Source organism: Plodia interpunctella, chromosome 5 (assembly GCF_027563975.2).
Source record: "Plodia interpunctella isolate USDA-ARS_2022_Savannah chromosome 5, ilPloInte3.2, whole genome shotgun sequence".
NCBI lineage: Eukaryota > Metazoa > Arthropoda > Insecta > Lepidoptera > Pyralidae > Plodia > Plodia interpunctella.
In genome coordinates this window covers 7,131,954-7,158,169 of record NC_071298.1, presented here as the reverse complement: position 1 = coordinate 7,158,169, position 26,216 = coordinate 7,131,954, and the positions used below count along the sequence as shown (strand labels likewise).

The 26,216-nt window shown below is 33.5% G+C and overlaps 2 protein-coding genes and 1 long non-coding RNA gene across 4 annotated transcripts in view; all 3 read right to left on the bottom strand.

The window, feature by feature from the left end:
- GABA-B-R1 (metabotropic GABA-B receptor subtype 1) overlaps positions 1–26,216 on the bottom strand; it is a 125,222-nt gene that overhangs the window by 61,528 nt on the left and 37,478 nt on the right. The window lies entirely within an intron of this gene.
- On the bottom strand, positions 3,370–4,844 carry LOC128669974 (uncharacterized). The gene is made up of 2 exons (XR_010369900.1): positions 4,607–4,844; positions 3,370–3,728 (listed from the first exon to the last, which is right to left on the bottom strand). It is a non-coding gene; the product is annotated as an uncharacterized LOC128669974 (long non-coding RNA).
- Positions 5,705–7,031, bottom strand: LOC128669973 (uncharacterized). The gene is made up of 2 exons (XM_053745263.2): positions 6,571–7,031; positions 5,705–6,081 (listed from the first exon to the last, which is right to left on the bottom strand). Exons 1-2 carry the CDS (start codon positions 6,815–6,817, stop codon positions 5,714–5,716), a joined length of 615 nt encoding a protein of 204 aa, XP_053601238.1. The 5' UTR covers positions 6,818–7,031; the 3' UTR covers positions 5,705–5,713.

Here is a 26,216-nt window from a genome sequence, read left to right as displayed (position 1 = left end):
CCTTCCCTTAACCGGACCCAGTAGGTACAGAGACGGCACGTCGGTAATAAATATCTTATTATAGATGAGTCTGCATTAATTGCAAAATTTTTGCGTAGTTCTTTTGTTGTCCAACAAAAGACAGTCGTACATTTTTCACCGATAAGGTGCTTTGAGTATAAAAGAAATAAACGGTCGTTTGTTCGGCCGCGTCGAAAGCAAAAGCAATTAGCTTGAATGCAAATAGCAAAATGTATTGTAGTGTTCACATTAGCATACGAAGCGGGAAAATGGGAGAAATGGCGGGCAGCCTTTTGCAAAATGTGGAGAACATTTAAGGTTATACATATACCTACATCTCACTTTCTCATCGTCCCTCCATACTGAATTTGAATACGGTGAAATCCCTTATCGACGATGTACTGGCAACACTTTCACTGTACTATTTATTAACTTCTGTTCAAAATAAAGTAACACAAAAGAACTACTATTTCTATGGATCCAACAGATATTAAGAAGGACGTTAATGGTATTACCTTGTAAGTAAACAAATAGGTTGAGTTGTGAAAGAGAAAGCTTTGACACACTTTGGTGTTGACTACCTAGATTAGTTTAAATACCAAATATTATTTCGATTATTAACGATCGTCTTCTCTTTTTAATTTTGTTAAGAACCTATTTGTTTTCGTGGAAAGCATTTCTGTAGACTGGTCGTGGGTCGGGACTATTCCGATTTATGCGGTGCCATTTGGAGAAATTGTCTAATTAACCTGCCTATTGAGCGATTTATTATCCAACTCCGAACAACGAAGTAATTTCGTTTAGGCTTTATTGACTGGCATACAATTCATGGGTACGCAGTCGATAAAGAAGAGCCACCTATTCTTAAGTTACATGAAAAATTCTTTGTGTATGATGATAATTTCAATTTTTAAAAGACGCGTCAAAGATTATTATCTGTCTAGTTCATCCTAGTTAAGTAGGTATATGTAGTATATGTGATATTTATCTTTATATGTATGTATATATGTATTTATGTATAATATTTGTATGTATGTGTATTTTATTTTTGAATTTAAATTTTATTAATAGAGATTTCATTTGAAATAAGTAGCTCCCTTGTACTAATTTTTATAATGTAATTTATATTTTAAGTTTTTTGTGTACATAAATTGATCAATAAATAAATAAATAATTTAAGGAAATGTTTAAGGGATCCCAAATAATATACATATATTATTCTATGTGTAGTTTTGTTGTTCGTAAAATAGGTACATAGGTGTTTTATATAGAATCTGGGGCGAAACACTAGCTCTATTCGGTTTTATTTGTATCGGTAGTTAAAGATGATTTCAGTTAGGTATTGATTGCAAATTTTATTCTTGTATCGTAATTGAAGGTAAAAGTTTTCTATCAAAATAAAAAATAAAACAAATTAAAGTGTACAAGTTAAGTACGTATGACATGTTTCAATTACGTACGCTTTACATTATACCTTTTGTGACATAATTTACCCTTTGTATGATATTCGCAACTCATGTCGCAAAATCGGCTTACCAAATATTAAAATTACAACGACGGTTATCATATTTTCAAACGACGCGTAATTATATTTTCGCTACATTTCCCCAATTTTCGTTTTACGAACAATATTTGATTAAAAATAGCCACATATTTGTTCTTTGTGTATTATATGTGTTAATTTAACAATTAAGAGTGTTTTTTTCATCTTTACGCTTTAATCTTTGAAACTGGAAATTCGATTGGAAAAACATATTTGTGTATAATAATAGCACCCAAAGTATCAAGATGCAGCATTGTACACTAACATAATAAGAGAACTTCAAGCACAAAATTACGTACTTATCCTATTTACGTAATGTTTACAATAGAAATATTAGGTTCAAATCGTCTTACTTTGGAAATAACAAAATGTTTCTTCTTCTTCTACAGCTCATTTCGTCCACTGCAGGACATAAGCCTAACAAAATGTTTACCAAACAACAAACTGTTGTAGGCATTTAAAACCAAAAGAATGTGATACCTGCAAAAAATACTTAAATACGTGGTCGCATTGCGCGGGAACCCATGCCACAAAGGTTATATTAAGTTATAACCCTACGTAGCTCAGGAATGGAAGGTATAAAAATTACCCACCAGATTAAAAAATCTTTTGGTAGCTACTTAATCCAACCGCTTACAGAAAACCTTCGAATAGCGTCACAGTCATTTGCGTGAATATTTTGATAATTAACATCCTTTCTCAGCTTAATTTATTCGAACAATTTTGTGGTTCTTTTAATTCGGGGCGGTACCCAAATTGGGAGTAAAGGTAAATAATTGAAAAACTTACCTAAATATAACTGCTACATGACAATTTTTTTCTCAGAAATGTTAATTTCTATATTTAGTTTTAGAGTAAAAATCATACAATTATGTTTTTCAGAAATCTCGTGAAATATTTCTAGTGAAGTACTTATATATGATTAAACAATTTAATTTCATAATAGCACATGAAAATCATACAGAAAAAATAAATATATGCACGGCAGAACCGTAATTGTATGAAAAATTAGAAAAGCACCACAGAATGTAGTATTCATTTGACATTGTTTTTACTGTAAGCGTGTGTAATTTTGTTCTCCTTTAAAAGATTTTTAGAGTACTTTACATACCTATATAAGAAATTAAATAACTCCATAAATGATTATAATGACAATTTAAATAATATAACCATAACCATATCATTGATATCTTGATTTAAGTAATTGTTTTGATTATATTACTGAGGTAGTTATATAAGTAATTATACTTAAAGATTGATGCTGTAGGTATCAAACATTTTAGACTACCTCCAGTTGAAATACCTACTCAGAAAGTTGCAGGCGATCGCTTCTGCAACATCAGCCTTACAGGGTTGCGGTCATCATGTATTTGAGGTCAACAGAACTGCCTCACCCGGCCGCTGAAAGGCAAGCTCTCGAGGTAAACTAATTTGGCACGCATTCAAACTAACGGGCTATCTTTGGATCAAGAGTCCTTATTATTTGGAGAGCTCCTCTACTGTGGATAGGATTACGAGAGGATTTATGATTGCAGCGTGAAATAGTCCGATACTATTTCAGTTTGGCGTTCAACTTTTACAGGCTTTGCTTAGTTCAGACACCAGTCTCTCACAATCTTGTTTTATTGAAACCTACCAATGTACAACAATGTAATATATCTAGATTATACCATACCATATTTAGATTGTAGAGAAAAAATAAATAATATTTGATTTGATTTGTCTTGTGTTTTAAAATGCATTATGTTTAATTTATTCATACATGCTGGCTGGCTAGCTGCTGGCCAATAAACTGGAGATTCATCTCATAGGCAATAGGCTAGAAATCCTCTAAACATGTAGCTTTTATTCGATCTATAGTGTGACTATAAATAAATAAAGATCCAAACTCAGTACAAAAGAATAAATGCACGAAACATTCAAGTCGTATATCGGACCACTTCTGAATTTTTCATCGCCATGGCTTTGATAGAATTGGTGTCGAATTCTTGCATATTACTAGAGAACACGAGGACTTGTCTGCCCCTCCTGCCGCTGCCGTAGGGACGTGCTACTGGTATAACTTTGCAGCAAACCATGAACCCCCATGCGCAGCCAGGTATTGAGGTTTCCATTTTTAGTGAGGGACACTCCTTGATATGAACGCAAATACCACCACGGCCCCAGCATGTCCCTCTCATTGTGCCTGTAAATTACACACTTTTATTTGCAGACTGTCGGTTTATCAATGTTAATTTATGTCGCTATAAGTTGGAGTGGTGATAGTCTAGTGTTTAAGGGTGAGTTGCACTAACCAACTTTGAAGGTGACTTTAATCAGCGCGCCGCCGACGTTTAGTCAAAATGGCGTACTTTGCATTTTTCGCAACCTACTCTAAGCCCAAAGATTGAAAGTACCCAAAGTTCAAATCCTACCCACTACATAAGTTGGTATACTAATCTGAATTATGTACAGTATTTCCATAGATCACCACTTGCATTGATCACAATTGTCAGTTTAATTCGACCCGCATTTCTGTTTTTCCTCATCTAGCAATTTTCCAAAAGGTTTCCCCTGGAAGAAATTGCTTACAGCGATAAGGCCGCCTTTTGCACAATTTATCAATACCATAATGTCATGCTATGTGTGATTATACATTTTGTACTTATGTATACTATGTAATTAATTTGTGCAATAAATATTTTTGTATTGTATTGTATTGTATTGCTTCCGGTGAAGGAAAACATGATAAGGAAAGCTCCACTGGTTAACTATTTATCTAGCTCACGCGAACGACTACTTGTAACATAGTCAAGAAATATCGATTGTGTTAGTAACACTGAACTCATATTAAATAATCATAACACACAACTTATAACAACGTATGTTTATTTGTTGTTTGTAATGATATCTATACTTGAGCAAAAAATCTACCTAATACTATCGCTATCATTGTTTATTTGACTTTGTATTTATAAAAACACTGTTCACTTTAACATTATTATTAATGTGTGAAGTATTCATTACGGTACCGTATGTTCGAATTTCTGGCTGCATAGATTAGTGAAAAAAAAAGTATTTTACCGAATGTAGGTTTTCCTGACGCGCCTGGTAAGAACACATCAAGATATTCCTTACTGACAGCTGCTAGTGTCAATTTTGAAATAACAACTAAAATAATACTGTTCAGTAACCACGACATCGCTAAAATAATTGAAATAATGCAAGGCGTAAATAACTAGCTAGCTTTGATTGATTTCGCAATGGTCCGTCCCATCATTTCTTTTATTAAACTCAATACAATACCTAACATTAGAATAGAATGTTGAGCAGATGTTCAGTTTTTATTGCGGTATAACCGAAGTCAATTTAAGATGTAATCTTAAATTGACTTCGGTTTTCAGGGTTCACCAACTTTCTATATTACATGTAACAAATGAAATTAAGGGTTTGTACGCAAAGGACGCCATTTTGTCTAAACTTCGGCGGTGCACAGGTTAAAGTCAATGTCCAAATTGACTGGTGCAACTTACTCTAATAGAAAATACCAGGACAGAAAAAAATCACAATTCAAATAAAGCATGCAAGCGATTTGGTTATTTGGATGCCTTTACAATCAAACTGTTTGTAGTGTAGAAGTTTCAGGATTCTAAAAATAAATAACGACAGCGAAATAGCCACTTCACTTCATAAACTTCTTCTACAATTTAAAATGGCACTACCTGAATATTGAAATAAGGTACGCTATATGTATATGATAAGAATACTTTCACTTGATTCCTACTATTCAATTCGTAGGTTCCCATTTTAAACATGTACCTAATTATGAATTACGAATTGAAGATATTTACGAACTACGAGCTGACGGAATAGGGGAGAAATACTCGATTAGCTAAATACTGCTAAAGTACCTACGCTACGAGTACCTTTCAGCCTTTTCACCTTTCATTTAGCTAATCGAGTAGTGTAACAGCCTAAAAAGCAAAATATATTCTTTTGGATGTATGTTATTATTTTCAACATTTTTACAATAAATTAATAAGAATGATAATTGGTGATGATACTGCTAGCTACTGGCAACACACATGTATGTATGTATATATATGTGTGCGACCGATTGATGAAATTTTCGTTTCTAAAAACCCTGCTTTGTTAACATTATATTAAAATGAAATACTCATAATTAGTCCCTTAATTTAATTCTGGTTTATTATCATATCGCAATAATAACTCAATGGCTTTATTTTCCAAGTGTTCTGTAAAATTTTCCTTTCTTAACTTCTTTCTGTTTTTCGGTCTTCGAGTCTTCTTTTGTACGCTAGGTCTATCGATCGCTACAACGCCATCTCCACCAAATTCTTCATGCAGGGACCAAGGCATAGCAATGTTACTGAGACCGAATTCCCTCATATCTCTGACGTGAAACTGATTCCAAACGAAACAGCATACTTTGAGTTTTTCCTTACATCCTGGTATTTCGGTTAAGTAGTTGAATCCGGTACACAGGTCGAGGCTTACGCAAATTCCGCTTCGGTTCCAACACGGAGTATCCCACATTCCTGTGAAAACATGAATGAAATAATAATTTACTTTGTAAATTACTTCACTATCCCCAGGGTTTTGGATTAACGTATTATACGGGAATTATTACCCGCTTATACTGGATAAGGGTAGTGCGATTGTCTTGTATGTTGTTGTATCGTTATCGTATCGTATAGTTAAATATACATTACTAATAGACGTAAATTACAAATTTGATATGTATCGCTTAAAAACTTGCGAAGGTTTATTACATGTCGCAGTCCTATTTCACCCCCATATAATGCATTATTTGAATATTAATAATGATAATGATATTAATTTTTACTAAGAAAAATTTACAATTATAATAACATAATACCATATTGTTATTACTATTGACAAGTAAAATTTAATAATATGCTCTGTGCATATTATTAAATTTTACTTGTCAATACATTTTGAGTTTAGTAACTCAATTTGACCACTTAGGCCGTGACTGACCTAGTCACAAAATGTATCATACGTACTCCGCGCATTTTGATTAACTTTCTGCGAGCGACGTCGTTCTTCATCACTTTCCACCAGCTTCGCGAGCACCGTATGCGACGCCAGTAATTCAGCTCTCAAGTCTTCATACTCATAGTCTGTTGAGAGATCCAGATTGGCATCATCTCGTAAATTGAGTACAAGATCTGAATCTATATTATGTCGTCGAGCATCATCCCGACATAATGTGCCCATGACACACACCAACAGTACTATATACTGCCACATTTCATTGCACAAAAATGATGTTAAACTTGCAGCGAATTTCGATTTAGAGAATTTTTATAGAGGCAAAATGCATAAATTCACATGATAAGCCAACAGCGGGGTTTCGCAATCAAAATAACGAGAAATATACTCGGTATTCCGTGGTTCGACTCGTGCTAACATTGCAACTTATTCATATTGATGTGTGTTTTTTATCGTTTTCAATTTTAGACTGGGTTATCATTGAGGATTTGATCGTGGTTTCTTAGTTACATAAATTAGAATTACATCCGATAAAATAAAGTGTGAAAGTGCAATATAATGAATCTATAAATTGGATAATATCTTTATTTGATCATGTTTAGAACATTCAATTCAATTCATTCGATATTGTGTGATTGATTTTTAAATTAACTTATTTGATTGAAAACAAAAATTTTAAAAGTAAATTCTGTACGATTAGGTGCAATACTATTTATTACTAACTAGCATATTTTCAGAACTGTTGATGTCCAGCGAACTAACCAATACGCAGATCGATTCGATTTTCCATGAAAAGACCTAAAACCATTGAACTGTATGCCTTTGTCCTCTTTTCGTTCAGCTTTTATCTTTGTGCCTGGAGCATGAAGAATGCATGCTATCATTCTATGTATTCTAGGATTCACATCGTAGGCAGTCACCCATTGCCTGTCAATAGTATTTGACGGTGTTTGATCATAAGCACCCGAGCTGCCGATTTATTTATTTACATTTTCGTTATCAGTGCAAAAAGCCAGCAGATTTTTTTGTCACAAGAAATCAATAAGATCTCTCTGACAACAATAAAAAATTGTGTCAAAAATGGCGTTTTTGTAAAAATCTTATTAATATTGCATTTAAAAAAAATGATTGCGCCCTTTTGCTTATGATGCTTGTGTAAGTAGATTCTTCCATACAAATAAATATTCGAATAGGTAATAAAATATATTCATACGTGAAATGCATTTACTTTAAAGTCAAACATTTGAATTGGTATAAAATGAAATTTTTCCGAGGACCGTTTCATATCTGATATGTGGGACCATGATAACTAACACTTTTAGAAGTCATATATTTTAGACGTTATGATAGAATGTGTCCACATATTATTCTATTCGTCTTTTTAGATGACAAATATATTATGTGGACATTTCTATTCGATGTATCATTACATGTATCTAAAGCTAGTCTATTCGCACGATCGCATATACATTATACATATCGTGACAAAATATATTGCTGATTACGAATATGCGCTACTTAAAAGATAAATTTCATGCCAGTGCCAATCATTACTTCCACAACAAATAACACCTTGTCAAAAAAAAAAAACTACCTTGTCAAATTCTAAAACTAGTTGTTCTCCGCGAACGTAGACCTCGCGAATACAATACATTTTGATGAGATTTTACAAAATTCCTTTGTTATTTCGCTGTCACTACAAACACAAAATAGTCGTAAGAGCCATCAATTCCAAAGGCGCTTAGGCCATTTGTGACAACTCCGCCATTTTAAAAAAAAATATTTTCATATGTTTTCCGAACCTGCTCCCAAAATTTCACGGGAATCGGTTGAGAAATGCGACCTCTATAGGAGAACACACAGATACAAAAACACTTTTGGCCAAGCTGAAACGAAGACCTCGCTCGTTTCGCTCGCTCGGTCAATAAAAAAGGTATGGAATGAAATCTCGTAAAAATGATATACTAAAGAAAGTGACCCCTGAACATCACAAAGTTGCGTCAAGGATAGTTTACTACATACGAGTATCATGCACAATAGCCTCCATAGTAGCGACAACAGTGCCAAGGGTCGACGTCCAAGATACGTTGTCCAAGACCCTTTCAGTAATTGAATAGACATGATACAGCAAAGTCCTTTGTGGAGTTGCAATTTGGACGCGCGTGGTAATAGCCGCTTTTGTCGCCGGTCTCCAAGTCCACGGAGATAGATGGCGACATCCGACAAAAGTTACACACGCAAACAAAAAGTCCCTTTTTGTCTTTACAACGTGTGCGAGGTTGTATCCTACATTAGGGACAATAAATTTTAAGGCGTCGAATGAATGTTTACAGCTTTGGACAAGCCCTGAAAGTAACGGCTTTTTCTCATAGCCCCACTGTATCACGTAACGTAGTCTTTAGATAAATTCCTTGCTGATTCTATACATATTTTTTAATGAAATAACTATTTAATTAATAAATATAGAATTATTATTAAAATATATTATGAAACTACATAATGTATATTATGCTTAATAACTTCCTAAAAGTTTAGAACTTTTTTTGCTTTATATTGATTTAAACTTTAATAGATCACGATATCACTAATGTACTGCCTTTATCAAATGTCTATAGTCTATGGCAAATGTCACAAACTTTATAGAAATTTAATTTTAATTTAAAAATACACACGGAAAACAACAAAATATACAAAAGGTCAATATAAAATAACCGTTCCATAGTTGATTCGGATATGTATTGATTTCAATAATAGTTATGAAGACTGATGAGAAAAATGGAAAACCTCTTATACTTATATAAGAGGTTTTCCATTTTTCTCGTTTTTTTAGCTCTTTTTCCAGTTAATTGTTTAAGGCGTTTAAGTTGTAATTGAGCTGTGATTATGATTACTAAGTCATGATTAATAGGGATTAAGCAGCCATGAAAACATTTATTTAATTAGAAAGAAGAAGTAATAGAATAAGCTTTTTATGTAGTTGATTTGATTTCAATTGGTGTGATCTCAAAATTGTTAAATATTGTCGACTTGAAATTTATCTTAATTAGGAACATATGTACGAGTATGCTAATACTCTGAATGTATTGAGCTACCAAAGCTGTTATTGTCGTTTTAGTACTGCAAATTTTTAAAATTTGCAAACTTTCAGTATAAGTATAATTTCTTATTAGACTTTTGTGATGTTTAATTATTATGTCAAAAGAAACTGTCATTTTTTTTTACTTTTCGAAATAAAAGAAATTATTTCCACATGTGTTTTGTTTTCATTTTGTTTTAAACTCCAATTTATAGATGAAAATTATAATAATAGTAATAATTAGCCCGCAGGGCAGCTTGTGGCGAGCTGTTGGGGAGTAGCGACCCCACGGACCTGAGTGCTCCCAGGGGAGGCCCCTGTTCCTCACCTCTGCCTTCCTTCCCCAAGGTCGGAGTGGAAACCGAGAGGTAACAGGACCCCTACCTCTGGCTTGCCTTCACCGGCCGGCCAGAGTGGAGTCGCAAGAGCTAAATGCTCGAAGGGTGGAAGTGTAAAATGTCATAACGCCGGGGGCATCTGACTGGATCACCACGATTTCGCGCCCCGCAGACTCACCTCTCTACACCCTTAGCCGCCCACGTCAATGTTGCCCTTTGTCGCCAATCACGGCGACTGATTTGAGGGGCCCATCCAGTGAGCGGCGAGTCACCACCTGCTACTGAAACGAAAATCCCAAAAAGATCTCCCAAATAGACGAATCCTGTTTTTCTTCCATGCTACGAAGATGAGAAAGAGAGAGGTAGGTAGCTAGGTAGGACTAGCAAAACTTTTTGCTAGGACGTAAAAATAATAAATACAGAAGATAACAAGACCAATAATTTACTTGAAAAAGATAAACGATATGCTTTATAGAGTTTTTTAGCGAAAATTTTTGTGAAAATAATTCGAAGCGACTTTTTTTTCACAAAAAATTACGAACTATTTACGTTGCTGGAATCGCTACCAACAGACCTCGTGATTAATAGTCCGCGCTCTGACATTCCTCGTTTTAAAAGTAAATAACAATGAAGTTCAACTAAATAGCTTTAGCAGGAACGCCCTTAATTGTACCAAGTCAAATTTTGACAGCTGATTGTGCTGCAAGACAAATGGAAAGAATCCTTAACATTTAAGAAAAAAATTGAACATCTTGTTACTTCTTGGAACTGTTTTCTGTAAAGCTTAAACTTATCTACTTTCAATGGCTAGTTACATGTATAACAAAGGTACTTATGTTAAGAAAATTTACCTGCTTTGTTAATTAAGTTTACACTACCCATGTAGTTTTCGCAAGATAATTACCATAGTTTTGCCTCGGAAATGCATAAAACATCCACAATTCTACATATACCGCACTTACAAACTTTTGCATATTTAATGTAAGAAGAGGTACTAGAGGAAGTTAAATTATTTATTACTTAGAACGCGAACTTAGACCTCGCAAATATAATATTTTTTTACGAAATTGTGAATATTTTAAAAACGGCTGAACCTATTTTATTGCCCCAAGAATTTAGAAATTCTATTGGCAGATCCTACATACCTTTTAACTTTCATCAAAACGGACCAACGGTTTGAAAGTACATACATTAAAAAAAATGTATTTTTGCCCCAAGTCGAATTGTAGACATCGCTAGCTTCGCTCGCTCGGTCAACGACTAACTTTAGCACGTGAAAAGGTTTTAAGCTGGAGATTCCTAACATAGGTTAGCAAACTATTACTATTTAAGCCTGTCACACAGCTGACCAGTAATCATAGATTTACTATCAGGACGGAATATCCGTATTTTATTACAACAATTAATTAGATTCTTCTCAGAGACTATCATGTTATTATTTGAATTGATGGAAAGGCGAAAAAAGCTCATTTTCACATACCTTAAGGTAAAATACATTATTGAATGATTCCCTAATTTACCCAGATTTCTAAAATAGACAAAAATCCTCCTAGATACGAGTGTAGCCTAGCTCCAGTAATGATTCGTGTATCAATCAGTATCAATCTTGCGTGAGACAAGCCATCCTACCGGGGCGATCCAATCTGATATTTTGCAGCTCAAATCTGAACAAACCTGGTTAACGGGAGTACTCTGATATTTGTCAGAAGAACAGAGAAAATTAGAATATTTACTAAAGACGAAAGAAGAAACCATTTTTAAATCAACTTAAACTCTTATTATATCAAAGAAAAATTGTAATTTATCATATAATAAGTTTTGACTTGACTTAACAGAAATAGCTTCTTATGTCGTATATTTTGTGATCTTTCCTTTACTTTACTTACGAATTATACAGAAAATGTCAAGATGAGCGAGATCAAAGTGAAATAAATGCTTCATTAAAATAACAAGTTACTTTGTTGTAGGACAAAATGTTGCTTCTCAAAATGTAACTTTAACATAGATGCATTTATTTACTGCTTGCTCGCTTTCATTATAGTTTGCTCCTGTGCGAACTTCGGAGTAATGTTATAAAATGTTAATTTACCGGTGCGCTCAATTTTATACCAAACAAGCCGTGCCCCGGGGCTTTGCTTCTGTGGGAATTTCGGGATAAAAAGTATCCACATATATTCTCACAAACTTTCACATTTATTATATTAGAAGGATTAATAGCATGTTCAATAATATTCTTTATGTGAAAATATAGCTTAAAATTATCTTCTTTTTAAATAAGAATGTAAAATAAGGTAACAATTTGGTTTAATAGCTTATTTTATTTATTATACAATTAAATTTATAAATATATAGTACGTGAGTTGCACAGTGTAATTTGACGTTTATTTTACAGTGAAATCTGAATCGTAATTGATTGTAAACTGTTCGTATCAACATTATTCACCATCTTTAGATGAAAAGATTGTAATTGCACTCATTTACCGGTAATTTATGGCAGCGTCTTTGTCACGAGGTTTATTAGATGATATTAAATTACAGGGAGAAAACTGCTGAGGGAGCTGCTATTAACACGTAGTAGTTAATTAAAATCGTCTATTAAATTGCAAATTTACAGTAAAGGTAGATAAGTATTAGTATGTAGAGAATACAGTTAATTATGCTTCCGTTTTCATATAATATTATAGTTTCAAAAGCATCAGCCGACTACGACGACTTCTAAACCTTGGAAGAAAAACAATGAGTTCTTTAACTTTGTGGTCGGAACAGTCAGCAACGTCGAGCTGCAAATGTTAAGAATTAAATCTGACGGCATTTTTACCAACAACTTGCTAATTAGTTTAGTGGAACGTTTGCACAGCATTTAGCGTGGTCGACCGCACTAATTGCGTTCCGTTTCCACTTGAATATTTCGTAATACTCGGACTTAACTGACGTTTCGGTTAAATCCCAATTCGACAGCGATTCGAGCAAATACAATCTGTTGTCAGGACCTGCTTGTATTGTTGTGTGTTGGTAAGAACTGAAATATATATGGATTGAATTAATGGTTTAGTAAAGTGAACTGGGCCTCGCTTTACTTATTCTTTCAACCAAAGATATTTTTTGTTTATACAACGGAAAATAGAAAGTAATTATAATAATAATCATAATGAATATTACATATTGGTAAACAAATTCAGAAGGTAGAAATAGAAGCCTACTTGTAAACATAGACTCATGTTACGTAATTACCGTATATCAAAGGGCCCCGCTGGCCGAAAAATAACATTGAACCATTACTTCTCATAAACGATTGGTTATAAGGGGAAAATGAGGGCTACTAGAAAATGTGTTGACCTCATCTGTAAAACTTTAATGAAGCAAAGGGCCCCGCTGGCAGGCACGGAATCAAAATTGCAATTATTTAATAAAGAAAGAAAGAAAGAAAACATTTGTTTGCCAAAAACATGAGTACAAATATACAAATTGATGTCGAAATGAATTAAACCTACATGTTTTACCGAATATAGGTATGCAAATATAAATAAATAAAGAGGAGCATGCTATTTACTACAAATCCAAAACAAAAAAGAATTTTAATGTATACTAGCACTAAATTCTATCCGAGTCTATCATTAAAGAAATCATTTAAAGTATAATAACATTTATCAGTTAATAAAGACTTGAGGTGCTTTTTAAATATATTTAAATTTAAGCTTTTATATTGATTTTGAATTTTGTTGTAAATTTTCGGTGCCATATTACCAAGTAAAGCAATTTTTGATGGGTGCATGCATAATCGATGATTCCTCAATACAACATCAGCTAGACGAGGGAATAAATGAGGATTGGTTTTCACAAATGTTGCTACCTCAAGTATGTAAAGTGACGGAAGTGTAAGAATTTTGTGTTCTTTAAAAAACGGCTGACAACTACGAGTATCAGTGCTTTGGAGTCTAAACATTGCGCGAATACAGGGTTTTAGCATTTTAAAAGCTATATCCTTATCCGTCGTAAAACCAGTTTAGGTAGAAATTTTAAAATATATAATACGGTAGGTAGAAATAGATACTAATATAACCATATAGTTCTTAAATCAATCAGGCGAAGGGTCCCGCTGGATATACATATTTTATATATCCCCCAAACAAAATAAACGAAGTAAGGTGTGTCACATAAAACCGATATAGGCGGTTCTGACGAGCAAACACAACCTTTTAATAAATTTTGATGAGCGTTTACGTTTTTGAATCCGGAAGCCGTCCGAATGTTGAGACAGTTCATACAAAATGTATATGACACGTTTACCTTGTTTTACCGTGTACACATATACATGTATATATATGTACCTACAAAGCTTTGTTTTCAAACATCCCAGCTGTGTTCCACTTTACTCTCGCATTGCTGAATAGTTGTATGTTTTACTTCTTCGTTTGACATCCAAGAAACATTTGTAGCTTGAATAAGACAATACTAAGTAGCTGACGGCAATTATATACAATGTAACGCTGCAGGATAATAGTTGAAAGACAATGTAACTCTCTTTGATAGATTATTTCAACTCCGTTGTTTACAATACTAAAATACCAATAAATATTAGGTAAGTAATTCTGTAATGTTTATTTTAAACTTTCATAATACATAATAACTTTTTTCTTAACTGGTTCCGTATGTCCTGCACATGTAGGTATGATCAATGCAGATATGTACTGCAAGATTTACATAAGTGACGACTATGATCGAAGTAAATTAGTTACCATCATATTAAATTAAATTAATAAATCAATCCTTATAATATTTTTGAAGACCTATCAAATGATACCAAATCGGAAGAAAAAAAATAGGAATGGCTGCGACCGGCCGCGCTTCGCTCCCGTTAGAATCTCGGGATAAAAATTACCCTATGTGTTATTCCACGTTAAATTCTACTTATAAACCACTATCACTCTCTCTTCTCACAAACTTTCGTATTTATAATAGTAGGATTTGTTTGATGCCAATGTTTCGAGACTCATAATTGTGTAAATTTTTATGTAGATACATACATGAATATATCATAGTAAGTAACATATATAACATTATTTTGCTACGTGTTATTGGTTATATATATATAAAGTGAATTAAAAAACAACTCATATCGGCATTATTGAACTTTGCGTTATTATTTTTGATCACTCAATAAATTTTTCAACTTTTCTTCGAAACTAAATTTTAATGTTCATAGAAGTCGTCCCTTTGTTCGGATCAATAAGGGCGGTGTTTTATGAAAATTCACGGAACAAAGACGTCAAACAAGGAGGGTCAAGTTTTGGGAAAAATCAGCCTGTTCCCGAAGTTATGAAAATCATATTACCTGATCACTGAAGACAAACAACTATTGGGGTCTCATCGCACGCTTTGCGCCGATTTTCTGGAGATTTGAACATACTTATTTATTTGCTTAGGAGATATTTTCTGGGAAATTTCATTATATTGTCGGGTATAACTTTTATACATCTGTATATTATGACGTAATTTTACGGTGCACGGCGCATTTTTCTATGATACACATACTGAGAAACGAAAAACTGAATGTTTTTGTGTACTAACATCAATTTTTAAGATTATTGTACCTATTCTAACAAATAATCATAAAAGGTGATTGAGGAAATAAATTATAATTATATATCTTGATTAATTGTTCGGTGCAATAAGCCCTCATGCTCATTATAGTAACAAAGTTTATGAACTGCTTATTTCTGTCTCTGATATGGTGTCTCATTCGTAAAATCAATTTTTTTTAATATACAATAGCAATAATCTACCAGCTATCTAAATGAGAAATAGTTGCATACAACTATACATACATTTTATAGTATACATTTACCTGCATAAGGCCAGCCCTGTGAAACACAAATGAAGGCTGATTGCGATCTCGGCCAGAGACATAATAATTCAAGATTACAGTCATCGGGTGACCAATTCAATTACTTGGGGTTGCAATACGTACGCCATGAGATAAATCGCTTGATTAAAGGCTACCTCACCTATTAATCTTTAATAGGCCTCGTTATTGATGGTAGGTAACCTGACTCGCATTTGACAGCTAATATCATATAGTTCTCATCGATATGTGTTCTACCCGTGTATCAAATCCCATTACAATCCGTCCCGTAGATTTCACGTGAAATAGTAACAAACACAAATTTTCCCATTTATAATTTTAGTAGGATTATATTAAAAGACAATTCTCCGCAGGGAACGGTTCATGGTTATACTCAATTTTCTCCCATCAATTCAATTCATAAGCCACCTGAGGCATGTAGCAACATTTAATAACATTTTAATTGATACTCGTATAATCAGATTGCACAAACTACATGCATACTTTCGTTTACAAAGAGCTCATAATTAAAACTATGCGATGTATGTCGAAATACCGTCATCATAGCCGATGTGTAATGCTATCATAAAGTAAAAAAGATAACGGATAACATCCGGATTATACACGGGATATATCCGGAAAATCCGTAGTCACATCTACTCTAATTAAAGGTGCGTCTCTTTACATACACTCGCACAAGCGTAATAAAAGCTACTTTATTTAACCTTTATACTAAATTTAAAAGGCGAAATTGAATAAAACTTACCATAAATAAATGAACAAAACTCAACGGCCCATACTAAGAACTAACCTTGTGCTTTATTTTTATCACAACATAAATTTGGATCGCACTTGTGTACGGAATAATACAGTTGTTTGAAGGAATTACACATTCGGGTTGTTTTTTCTAAATTGAAAACAAAACCCTAGAAGTAAATTCCTTCAGTTTCTTTTTATTGCAAGCAAAAATCGTCTGGTTTAAAATATTGAGTAGAACGAGACACTGCGTTTTCATTTTCCGTTAGTGTCCGAATTGGGAACAGAACGAGCAATATCTGCCAGTTTGGTTTGCTCAGGCGACTTGTTTCGTCTATTATTCATAAGGATCAATAGCCGCCTTCGTTCCGAATGCCGATTTAACAGAGTTTATTTCAAACTCCATACAATCGGACGCCGCTATCCGCGACCACAATATTATTTTGGACAGAGGAACTTTCTTTGAGGCTGCGAAAATTCAGAAAACACATCGCAAAAAGTTGACAACGCAGTGCTGAATTGCTGAAGTGCTAATTTTCATAATTGTCAGGGTCATGTTTTATGGTTACCAATAAATAATACTGTGAACACTTGCCTAAAATATACTTGATATCTTTATGTGGATGTTCTATGAGGCGAATAGTTCTTCACAAAAATATGTTAATTATGTTTTCAATGCAGTTTGTGGAATAAGTCCCATTTTATCTATACGCAAAGGCTATGGCATACGTTATCAAAACGCATTAGTGAAAGAAGCTTGCACGGTCACGATAACAATTAAAAGATCTATCGTGCAATGACGTTGGCATATTTTCACACTGCAACGAATTAGAGCAGAGGAACTGCAAATATATATATATATATATATATATATATATATATATATATATATATATATATATATATATATATATATATATATATATATATATATATATATATATAGATATAATATGTAAGTTGTATTGTAATAACAATGGACACGCAATAGTTACTACATATATTTCTTGTAGCACTTGCTACAACACTCGTAGCAAGTGCTACGAAAGTTGTAGTAGCATAAAATATGCATAAATATATTATATACATACAAGATTGTAGTTAAAGACTATATTTATAAGTGGGAGTGTCGGCTCAACATCGTGAGATTGTCACTGAAGGACTTCTGGCCGCAAGGAGTCGTGTACCGGAAATTCCGAGGAACCTGCTGAAGCCGCGCCTCACGTCGCTGTCACAACGTGGGACCTAGTATTATGATATATTTTATTGTATATATGTTAGTCTTTAAGGCATACGGGTCTATGATATTGTAATTGGTGCCTGATATAAATAAATAAAAATAAAAGTTATACAATAAACATTCTATTGTAACATTTGATTGTTCGAAAAATTGATGAAGATCAATTATTGAAATTAACATTATTCTGTCTCAAAAGCCTGCCCTCCGCCGACGACGCGCTATCGGAAACAGCGAGAAGCTATAGTTTTCGATTCTATAAACCATTGTGGATTGTTAATTCTAGTACACTTAAATATTTTGTTACAAATTTATATTAAAGAGAACGAGATTATTTATATTATAATTTGTTTGAATGACTTATCGCTGTAAATGTAGACTAAATCTGTATATTTATATATTCATTTGGGTCCTTAGGTTTTATTTTTATATTATTACCTGGAATAAAGCTATTTATTTAGCGGGAAAATAGTATATATTTAATTACTTTCCAGTCGTGATACACGTGCCTTATGGACTCCTATTACCGAAACCATTTGTCTTGAAGAAACATTTCGCATTCAGCTGTCAAATTTGATTCTGCTAACTGACAAGATATCTCAGAGTCCGAGACGCAGACAAATGTCTAAACCAAACTGAGAACGAAATATATTATTCCCTTTAAGGACTTAGGTACAAAAGGGATGCAATATCAGAGTTCGTCACGTCCCTAATTTTTAGTGAGTAATTTCTAGCTCATATTAGGTAGATATTTATTTATTGATTATAGCAAAATAGTCATTATGATGATAATTGTTCATGTGTTGAACCGATTGAGAAAACTTTTATACGAGAATAGTTGATTCTTTCATTCTTGAATGAGCATGTGAGTTGCCAGATGGTAAGAGTCCACAGGCAACGCAATAATACGATTTTTTTTCTGAGTATGTTCGGTTATTTAGGTGTCAAATTGTCTAGCATCGCTCTTTCAATGTTGTAGCGTTGAAAATGTGAAAAAATAGTGCTATTAAACTGTCAACTATCGAATTAATCGGGTGAGCTCGGTGAAATATCGTATGCGAATCTCTGGGGAAATGTATCCCGTACAAACATGGGCGTGACTTCGTTATTTAACGGACTGTTCCGCCGACGATTGTGTTTACAACTTACTTTTCAGCGAAAATGGGGCCAAGATGAAAGCTTGTGTTGTGTAAGAAGGTACCTGAAAAACAAACACATCGAGTTAGTACAATATCGTCGTATAACTGCAAAAACCGCTTAAGTGGCATTATGTAGAATTTTTATTTCACCATTAGATCAGTTTTGAAGGTCTACCAAATAGAAAAATCCATTTTTCTCTAGCACCATCCATTACAAAGATACAAGAAGAAATTGATATAAACTATATCCATATGTGTATTTATTATACCTACTACTGAATATTCGGATGAATATGAACCCATCATTTACTATAACCTGTGAACAACAAGACAAAGTAAGCCATTTTATGTAAACGTCAGTGATGCACAGGTTAAAGTTATCGTCAAAGTTGATTGCAGCAACTCACTCTAAATTTCTGTGCTCTACACTTTCATCTGTGTTTGGTTCAAATATAATAAATAAATATTTTTTTCAAGTAGATTCGGAAATTAAAAGTTTTGCATACCTTATTATGTCATCTATTTTATGACAGGGCTCGTTACGAGGATCTCAAATATAGTTTTGTTATTATTGTAAAATTAATAGTTTTGATGTTATTCATGAAAGAAGAAAAAAATGACCATCCCCCCCCCTGATCTTCGAAATTGCCGAGATACATTTTGTGACATAGTTTCAGTGACTATCATTCTTAAAGTATGAATAAAGGAACGGAATTTTTGATCCGTTAAATGTGTCAGAACGTCTGCGGGCATGCTCCCAAACTGTTTTTGGAGTTATGCCCGAATCCCCATTGGGAATATCTTTTATGGTCTTTGGAGTAATATTCTATCTTTATTGAGTAACGAAATATGCTTTTGAAGTGTGTTGTAGAAAAATTTGAAGCAAAATTAGTTTATTTAAACTATATTTGCTTAAAATGTTTCTAGTTTAAAGTGACGTTTATTTAAACGTCACTTTTTGATACCCGGGAGCTTACGATCATATCTTAACGCGATCCACTTTACCACCTAAACTGAACTGCATCGCAAATTCGTACCGTTGACTTATTTTTTTGTATGAATGCGATTCATTTTAGGTTCCTAAATTGAACTGAGTTGCATTGGAATCGTTCTGTAAAAGTTGATGGTAGGCTTGCTGAAACAGGGTTATTGTACTCGTATGCATGGTAACCGTGATAAAAGGTAAACGTAGGTTATATGATTTTATGTTATTTTCAAAATATTTAAATATGATTATTTTCTGTATAATTCCGTGCTTTACATTGAAATCGTGGAGAAAACAGACAGCTGTACCCACCCCACTTAAAGTGGGATACGGTTAAGTGGATGATAGATGATATATTTTAATATAATTATTTAGATGAAGAAGAAGAGGATTTTTAATATAATATTGTATGTAAAAGCAAATAAACAAGCCCCAACTAACCTTAAGTCTACAAAAAGTTTGCAAACGAGGCAAGAAGGGAATGTAAACGAACTACACAGGTTGGGACAAATGTACGCATATATTTTAAGGTGCTAATCCGTTACTTTTTCTTTATTTGAATAAATTTATTCCCCCTTTATCGCAAGAAAGCTTAATTCTGTGGCTTGCGTGTAATATGTTGATATAAACTTTACAGCAGAGAGGGATGTATTAGTTGCCTAAAATGAAGTAGCCACGTGGCATAAGAAAGAATAGACACTACAATATCTGATAATTTTCTTTACTTTATTGATTTATTTATATAATGAAAAAGTATTTTTCCCAAAAAACTTTTTCATCATATAAAAACCACTCCTTAGACTTCGCTGACTAGAGAGCGGAGGTTTGCTAGGAGCTGGTAAATTCTGTATTTAAAGGATTGTCATATAACGTCCTAATGCCAGTTTTTTGAATACGCTTTCGTGACGAGAGGACATCTATTTTGTTTATGGTTTTGGATTTATTTTAAGTTTTTTATATAAAATTAATTTTTAGATTAGTTATTTGACTATAATTTCACGTAAACGTGGCGCATATCTTTCGACGGTGCGGAACTGCGGTCTATAGCCAAATACGACGACAATAGAGATTCACCCCGTTTCCGCTCGATTCGGATTGACAGATCTCAATCCGAATGCGATTCGTTCGGTTAACCCCACCGGAATCGGATATATTAAACCTGGGATATCTGTTTTAAAAATACATGCGTATGGAACGAACCTGCTTCCCAGTGAAATCTGTGTGAAATCGGATTGACAAATAGAATATATTTTTGATAGCTTAGAAGTTATTTGCAAACATTGATGTAATGTATGCGGAAATAGAAAAACAATTTTTTTTTGCTTGTATGCATTTTTAGACTAGCAATGCTAATTTTAGACATTTAAAAGAATAAATCTACTAACATAGCCTATTTTTGTCACATTTACCCGATCTAAACAAACAACGCCATAAAGTGGCGCCATAAAAATATATCATTTCCTATTTTTCTTTCAATATTTACTCTACAGGAATTCTCAATAACCCACCAGTAATAATTTGATGTCCCTATGTAGCTCGAACAAATCTCTAGAATTTTCAATACAATGGTATGCACTTAGGTATTTTTATTGTTTTAATATAATGCATAGTACAGCACGCCATACTACCATTGTATTAAGAGGAAATTGTAGAGAAACCGGGTTAGAAACTATCACCAGGACAACAACTAGATTTATAGGTTTATAAAAAAAACGAAGCATAACATTCACGGATACACAATTCACAAAATATCTTCCTGACGAAAGTAAATATGAATACTTATAATAAAATATATACGAGTAGCTATTGTGAAAATACAACGTCTTTAAACGTAAAACTATGCAAATATGTAATAAAATATTGCTCATGGTAGTGCTTGCCAACATTGATACAATTTGATTTCGATGAAAAATATTTCGGTTATAAATCAGGCCAATAAGGAACTAAATTATCACAGAAATTCGCGACGCACGCAAACAACAGATTTTGTTGCCGTTCTGTATCATAATAATAGAAAATAAATTGCCTATAAGGCAAGTAAATTGATAGGATTATCTAGCAGGGCTGTCGCTTCTCTCCACTCCCATTGGAATTAAAGGAATTTTGTTGATAAGTTAGTAAAAAATATTTCTTAGTATCATACAAACAGAACATAACAAAATAGATTATAATCTAATAATAGACATGACGGAATACTGTTATGATGAGAGGCAACATGGTCTGGGCTCCCCAGGTTGTTGCTTAAATTTGATCTGACTGATAGATTCAGATCATACATAGACTTCTTAAAAAGAGACTTAAGATAGTTCAACTCTACCTCACCATGGCAACTAGTACGTCTACTAATCGATGTCTCAACCATGTACACACATGACCAGGTTCATCACATAAAATCACAAAAGAACACGACCGCACTGCATGACGCCAGAGTAAAGTATGAGTAATTATAACGTTTACACGTTCGCTTTAAAACCAGCACAGCTGTGGGGTGAATAGGTGACATTTGTGAGTCTTTAGCCGATGAATTCCATTCGGTAATCCGATCTGTTTTATTGAACAGCTAACTTTGAAAAAAAATCATATGGTTTAGTTAAAATAACTGGAAAGTTAACACTATATCATAAATAAGATCTAGATTAAGAAGTATACCTACGTGCCTACGCCTAAGATGTTGTCAAAATAACACCTGATACCATAGATGAATTCCTTATATACTCGTATAGGTAGCGGTCCGACATGACGACCATTGGGCTACGGAAGTCGATATACCTATGAGGTATGCAAAGCTACGAAACTGAACTATATGCTACAAATTATCAAAATTTTCACTGACTATACTAATAGTTCGACAAAATCAGTATGCGTCCCAAACGGCGGTGTGGGTTGATTGTGTTACCACCTAGCATATAGTTCTGGCACTATCATTCATAATATTATTTGTTGTTCCAATAGTGGCCGACAAGAATACTGATTAATAGTTTCGAAGGGTAGCTTAGTTAGCATTTATTGTATAATCTTGGTGGCAGTTTATTCTGGGAATAACAGATTTTCGAGTAAACTAATGTTTTATTTGTTATGAATGCCCAGCAAACCGGCAAGATTTCTCAACTGAACCACGAGGCTTCAATTACCCGTTTTTGGAACTCCAGTAGTTGCCTCGATGATAAACGAAAAAATAAAGACGCTGGAAACCCTGAACTGAAATGTCTTTATTTCTAACACTGGTGTCGGACTTTAATTAAGCGCCTAAAGGCAACTAACATGTGTTTTACGACAACCTGCCGCGTTTAGTGGCAAGAAATCGCATACACATTAGTAAACTTAAACTGTCAACCAGTGAATGAGGTCAATGAGGGGATTAAAGAAGAGGCTTAAGGTCGAAATTTAGCAACTTGAGCAATTTTGTCAGCAATTTCTAATGCTATTGTTTACCTTAATTTTGTTACGTAAGCATGTCCTTTAACGACCGAAAACCGTACTATATATGAGGGGCTAGAACCCTTAAGGGCTGTGTTATAATGACACACTGATTTTCAAACTCGCCAGCAAGGGTAGGATAAGCTTACTCATATATTAGTATTAAATTGTTTCAGGACTTTAATTAAATAAGTTTAATTAATAGTATTTATACATCGTAGTACTCGCAGTGCCAAAGTGGAAGTTTAAAGATATTTATAATATACTATTGTATATTATTTGGCAAAATTTACATAACTATTATTTACAACATCGAACTGTGTAAATTTAAAATGAAATACAAAAAGAATTAATAATCTGTGCAGTCTTGCTTAAAATGTCTTTGTAATACTTACATATCTGGGGTTCTAAATGGCAACCTTTTTTGATTCAGTAAAAAAGATGGCACCATGCTGTAAAAAGTGTATCTGTTTTATTAGAAACAGTCCTTGGTCAAGCCACTTGGATCGATTGAGCACTTGCCCTTCACATTTGAGCGCTGTCCTAAGCACAAAAACCTACATGGATCTCCCTTTGTAGATAGATATTTAAAATTATTTTGTTAGTGTGTAAAGTTAGTAAGTTAGTATGTGACTTTCAATCAACGATGATCATAATTTCCTTCAAATTAAAACGATGTCAAATATCATAAATGAAAAAAAAAATAGTGAAACAAACCATATACTTAAAGCTACAAACTACTCGAATTTTCGAACGAGCACTGCTCAGCTGAGCACTGACACTGAAAAAATATTAGTCCTTGTCTTGCCAATTGCCAGAAACTCTAATACGTTATAATATTTTTGATTTAAAATGGTGTTGGATATTTACAACACGGATAAGTGATTTACAAAATTATGAAAAGACAATGTCGACAAATGTAAAAGACCCATCGCATCAAGAGTCGTTATCTATCTTTTAGACATCAAGCGAAACAGGGTCACGTCTATAGTCGACGTCTTAAAAATCAATGGCGCGAAATATTAGATACAATATTAGGGTTGTGCCGCCGAGCCCTCGCCCGGGGTTGTTTTGAATCAGTAGCAACTCCTTGCGAATTCTTTGATGTACAACATTTTATCTCTGCTTTGATTATATAATTCTTACGCCTTAAAATGTACATATAAATTTTTAGAGCCATATATTAAATTACTAACCTATTTTAAAATTTAAATATTCAATTGAAAATATTTTGGCAATGTTTTTGCTTATCATAATTTCATGTAAGTAGTTGATATTTATGTGATCTACCTAGTAGTATGACTTATAACTGAAAGGAATTAATGGTCTTACTCTATTACATTCAATATAAAATTACTGTTAATAAGTTTTAATCAATAATATTAATAAAGATCATCCAGCGGCTGGCCGAAACAAACTCAATTTCCCAAGATATCGATCCGTTAGTAAACTTTCCGCCATACCTCAGCCTTATTATTTCTAACAACTTTTTTCGCGAGTTTTGCCAAGTATCTAGATAAACAATCTCACCACAATAGCTTCATAAGCATGGTTACGAAAACAAGATACTCGGGAAGTTTTAAGCTGTCATCCTACGCATAAAACTTTGTAGGCATTACATTTTGTGTTATTTATCGTGGAGTAGCAATAGCAAACATTGTGACACATGATGGAGACCCGGACATACGAGAGCCCATTCATTCCCCATCGATCAAAGTGTTCATAATGTGGCATTGAGAATAGTTATTAAACTCTAAACATACGTGACACGGAATAGCGAGCGATCTTATGAAACCATTATTAAAAAACGAAGCCTACAAAATTATTGAGGTAATAGTTAAAAATATGGCTGTTTGAACAATGACTAATGGGACATCAAATAAAATATATTTTTCTTAGTTTCATCATATCATTTCTGTAATAGTAGTGCCATTCAATATTGCCATCAAAATTATTGGTTCAGTTGTGTGCGATCTGGTACCAATCTCCGGTACCTTGTGCCTTTATTAAAATAGATTGGCTATTGGGCTATCTAAATTCCTGACACGGTTCCATTTATGCGTATCGAGTCATAGTATCTGTAAATATTGGAGTTCTCGTTTAATAACTGTCTCCTCTTTCATCTGTCAACCACAGAGGGTTGAAGATGAACTAGAGTAATTCAACCATTAAGTACAATAATGTTAAAACGAACCAAATTTATCGAAATTAAAAAACAACATAATTTATTATATAACTGGTTCCATATTTCTTTGGCCCCGCCCGTTTGCGATCCAGTCCTTTCCCTTGCAACCACGCCCTTCAAGCCTGAAACATACAATAAGAAAAGCATAGAAACCTCTTTATTTTACTCATTAACACATTACAAATATTTTCTTTTATACAAGATGATTTTTACAAAAGATCTTTACATATTATAAAAAAAATCCCTCTGTCGCGTCTGTTTGTGTGTATGCTATAAACTCAACTGCCGGATAGATTTTCGTAAGCTTATGGTTTTCTAGTTTCTAATAAAAATGAATGTAAAATTAAATATCCTGGAGAAAGATATGTAAGAAATATATACTTCTGTGATCCTATTTATTTTCTGCTTGAGGGCACTCGCATTATTCCTCTGGATACTTTGCGTCTAATTAAGTAAATTGTGTTTGAATTTAAAACAAAGAACCCGCGAATCTCATTATTGTGGACGTTAAGTGCCGTTTGTCTCAGGTAAGGGAAATTGAAGATGAACCTTTGCTAAATAAACATTTACAAAGTTTAAACTGTTGTGACATAACGAAAATTAATTGTAGCCTGTTTCTGTTATTTAGGGAACATCTTGAATTAGTTTAAAAAAGAAATGCTTTCATATTTACCTTACCATT

Excerpts from the sequence above, each read along its gene's own strand:
- LOC128669973 (XM_053745263.2), bottom strand. The coding sequence starts at position 6,817 with ATGTGGCAGTATATAGTACTGTTGGTGTGTGTCATGGGCACATTATGT. Across the intron at positions 6,082-6,570 it reads AGTTAATCAAAATGCGCGGA|GAATGTGGGATACTCCGTGT; the intron begins GTACGTATGATA and ends ATGTTTTCACAG.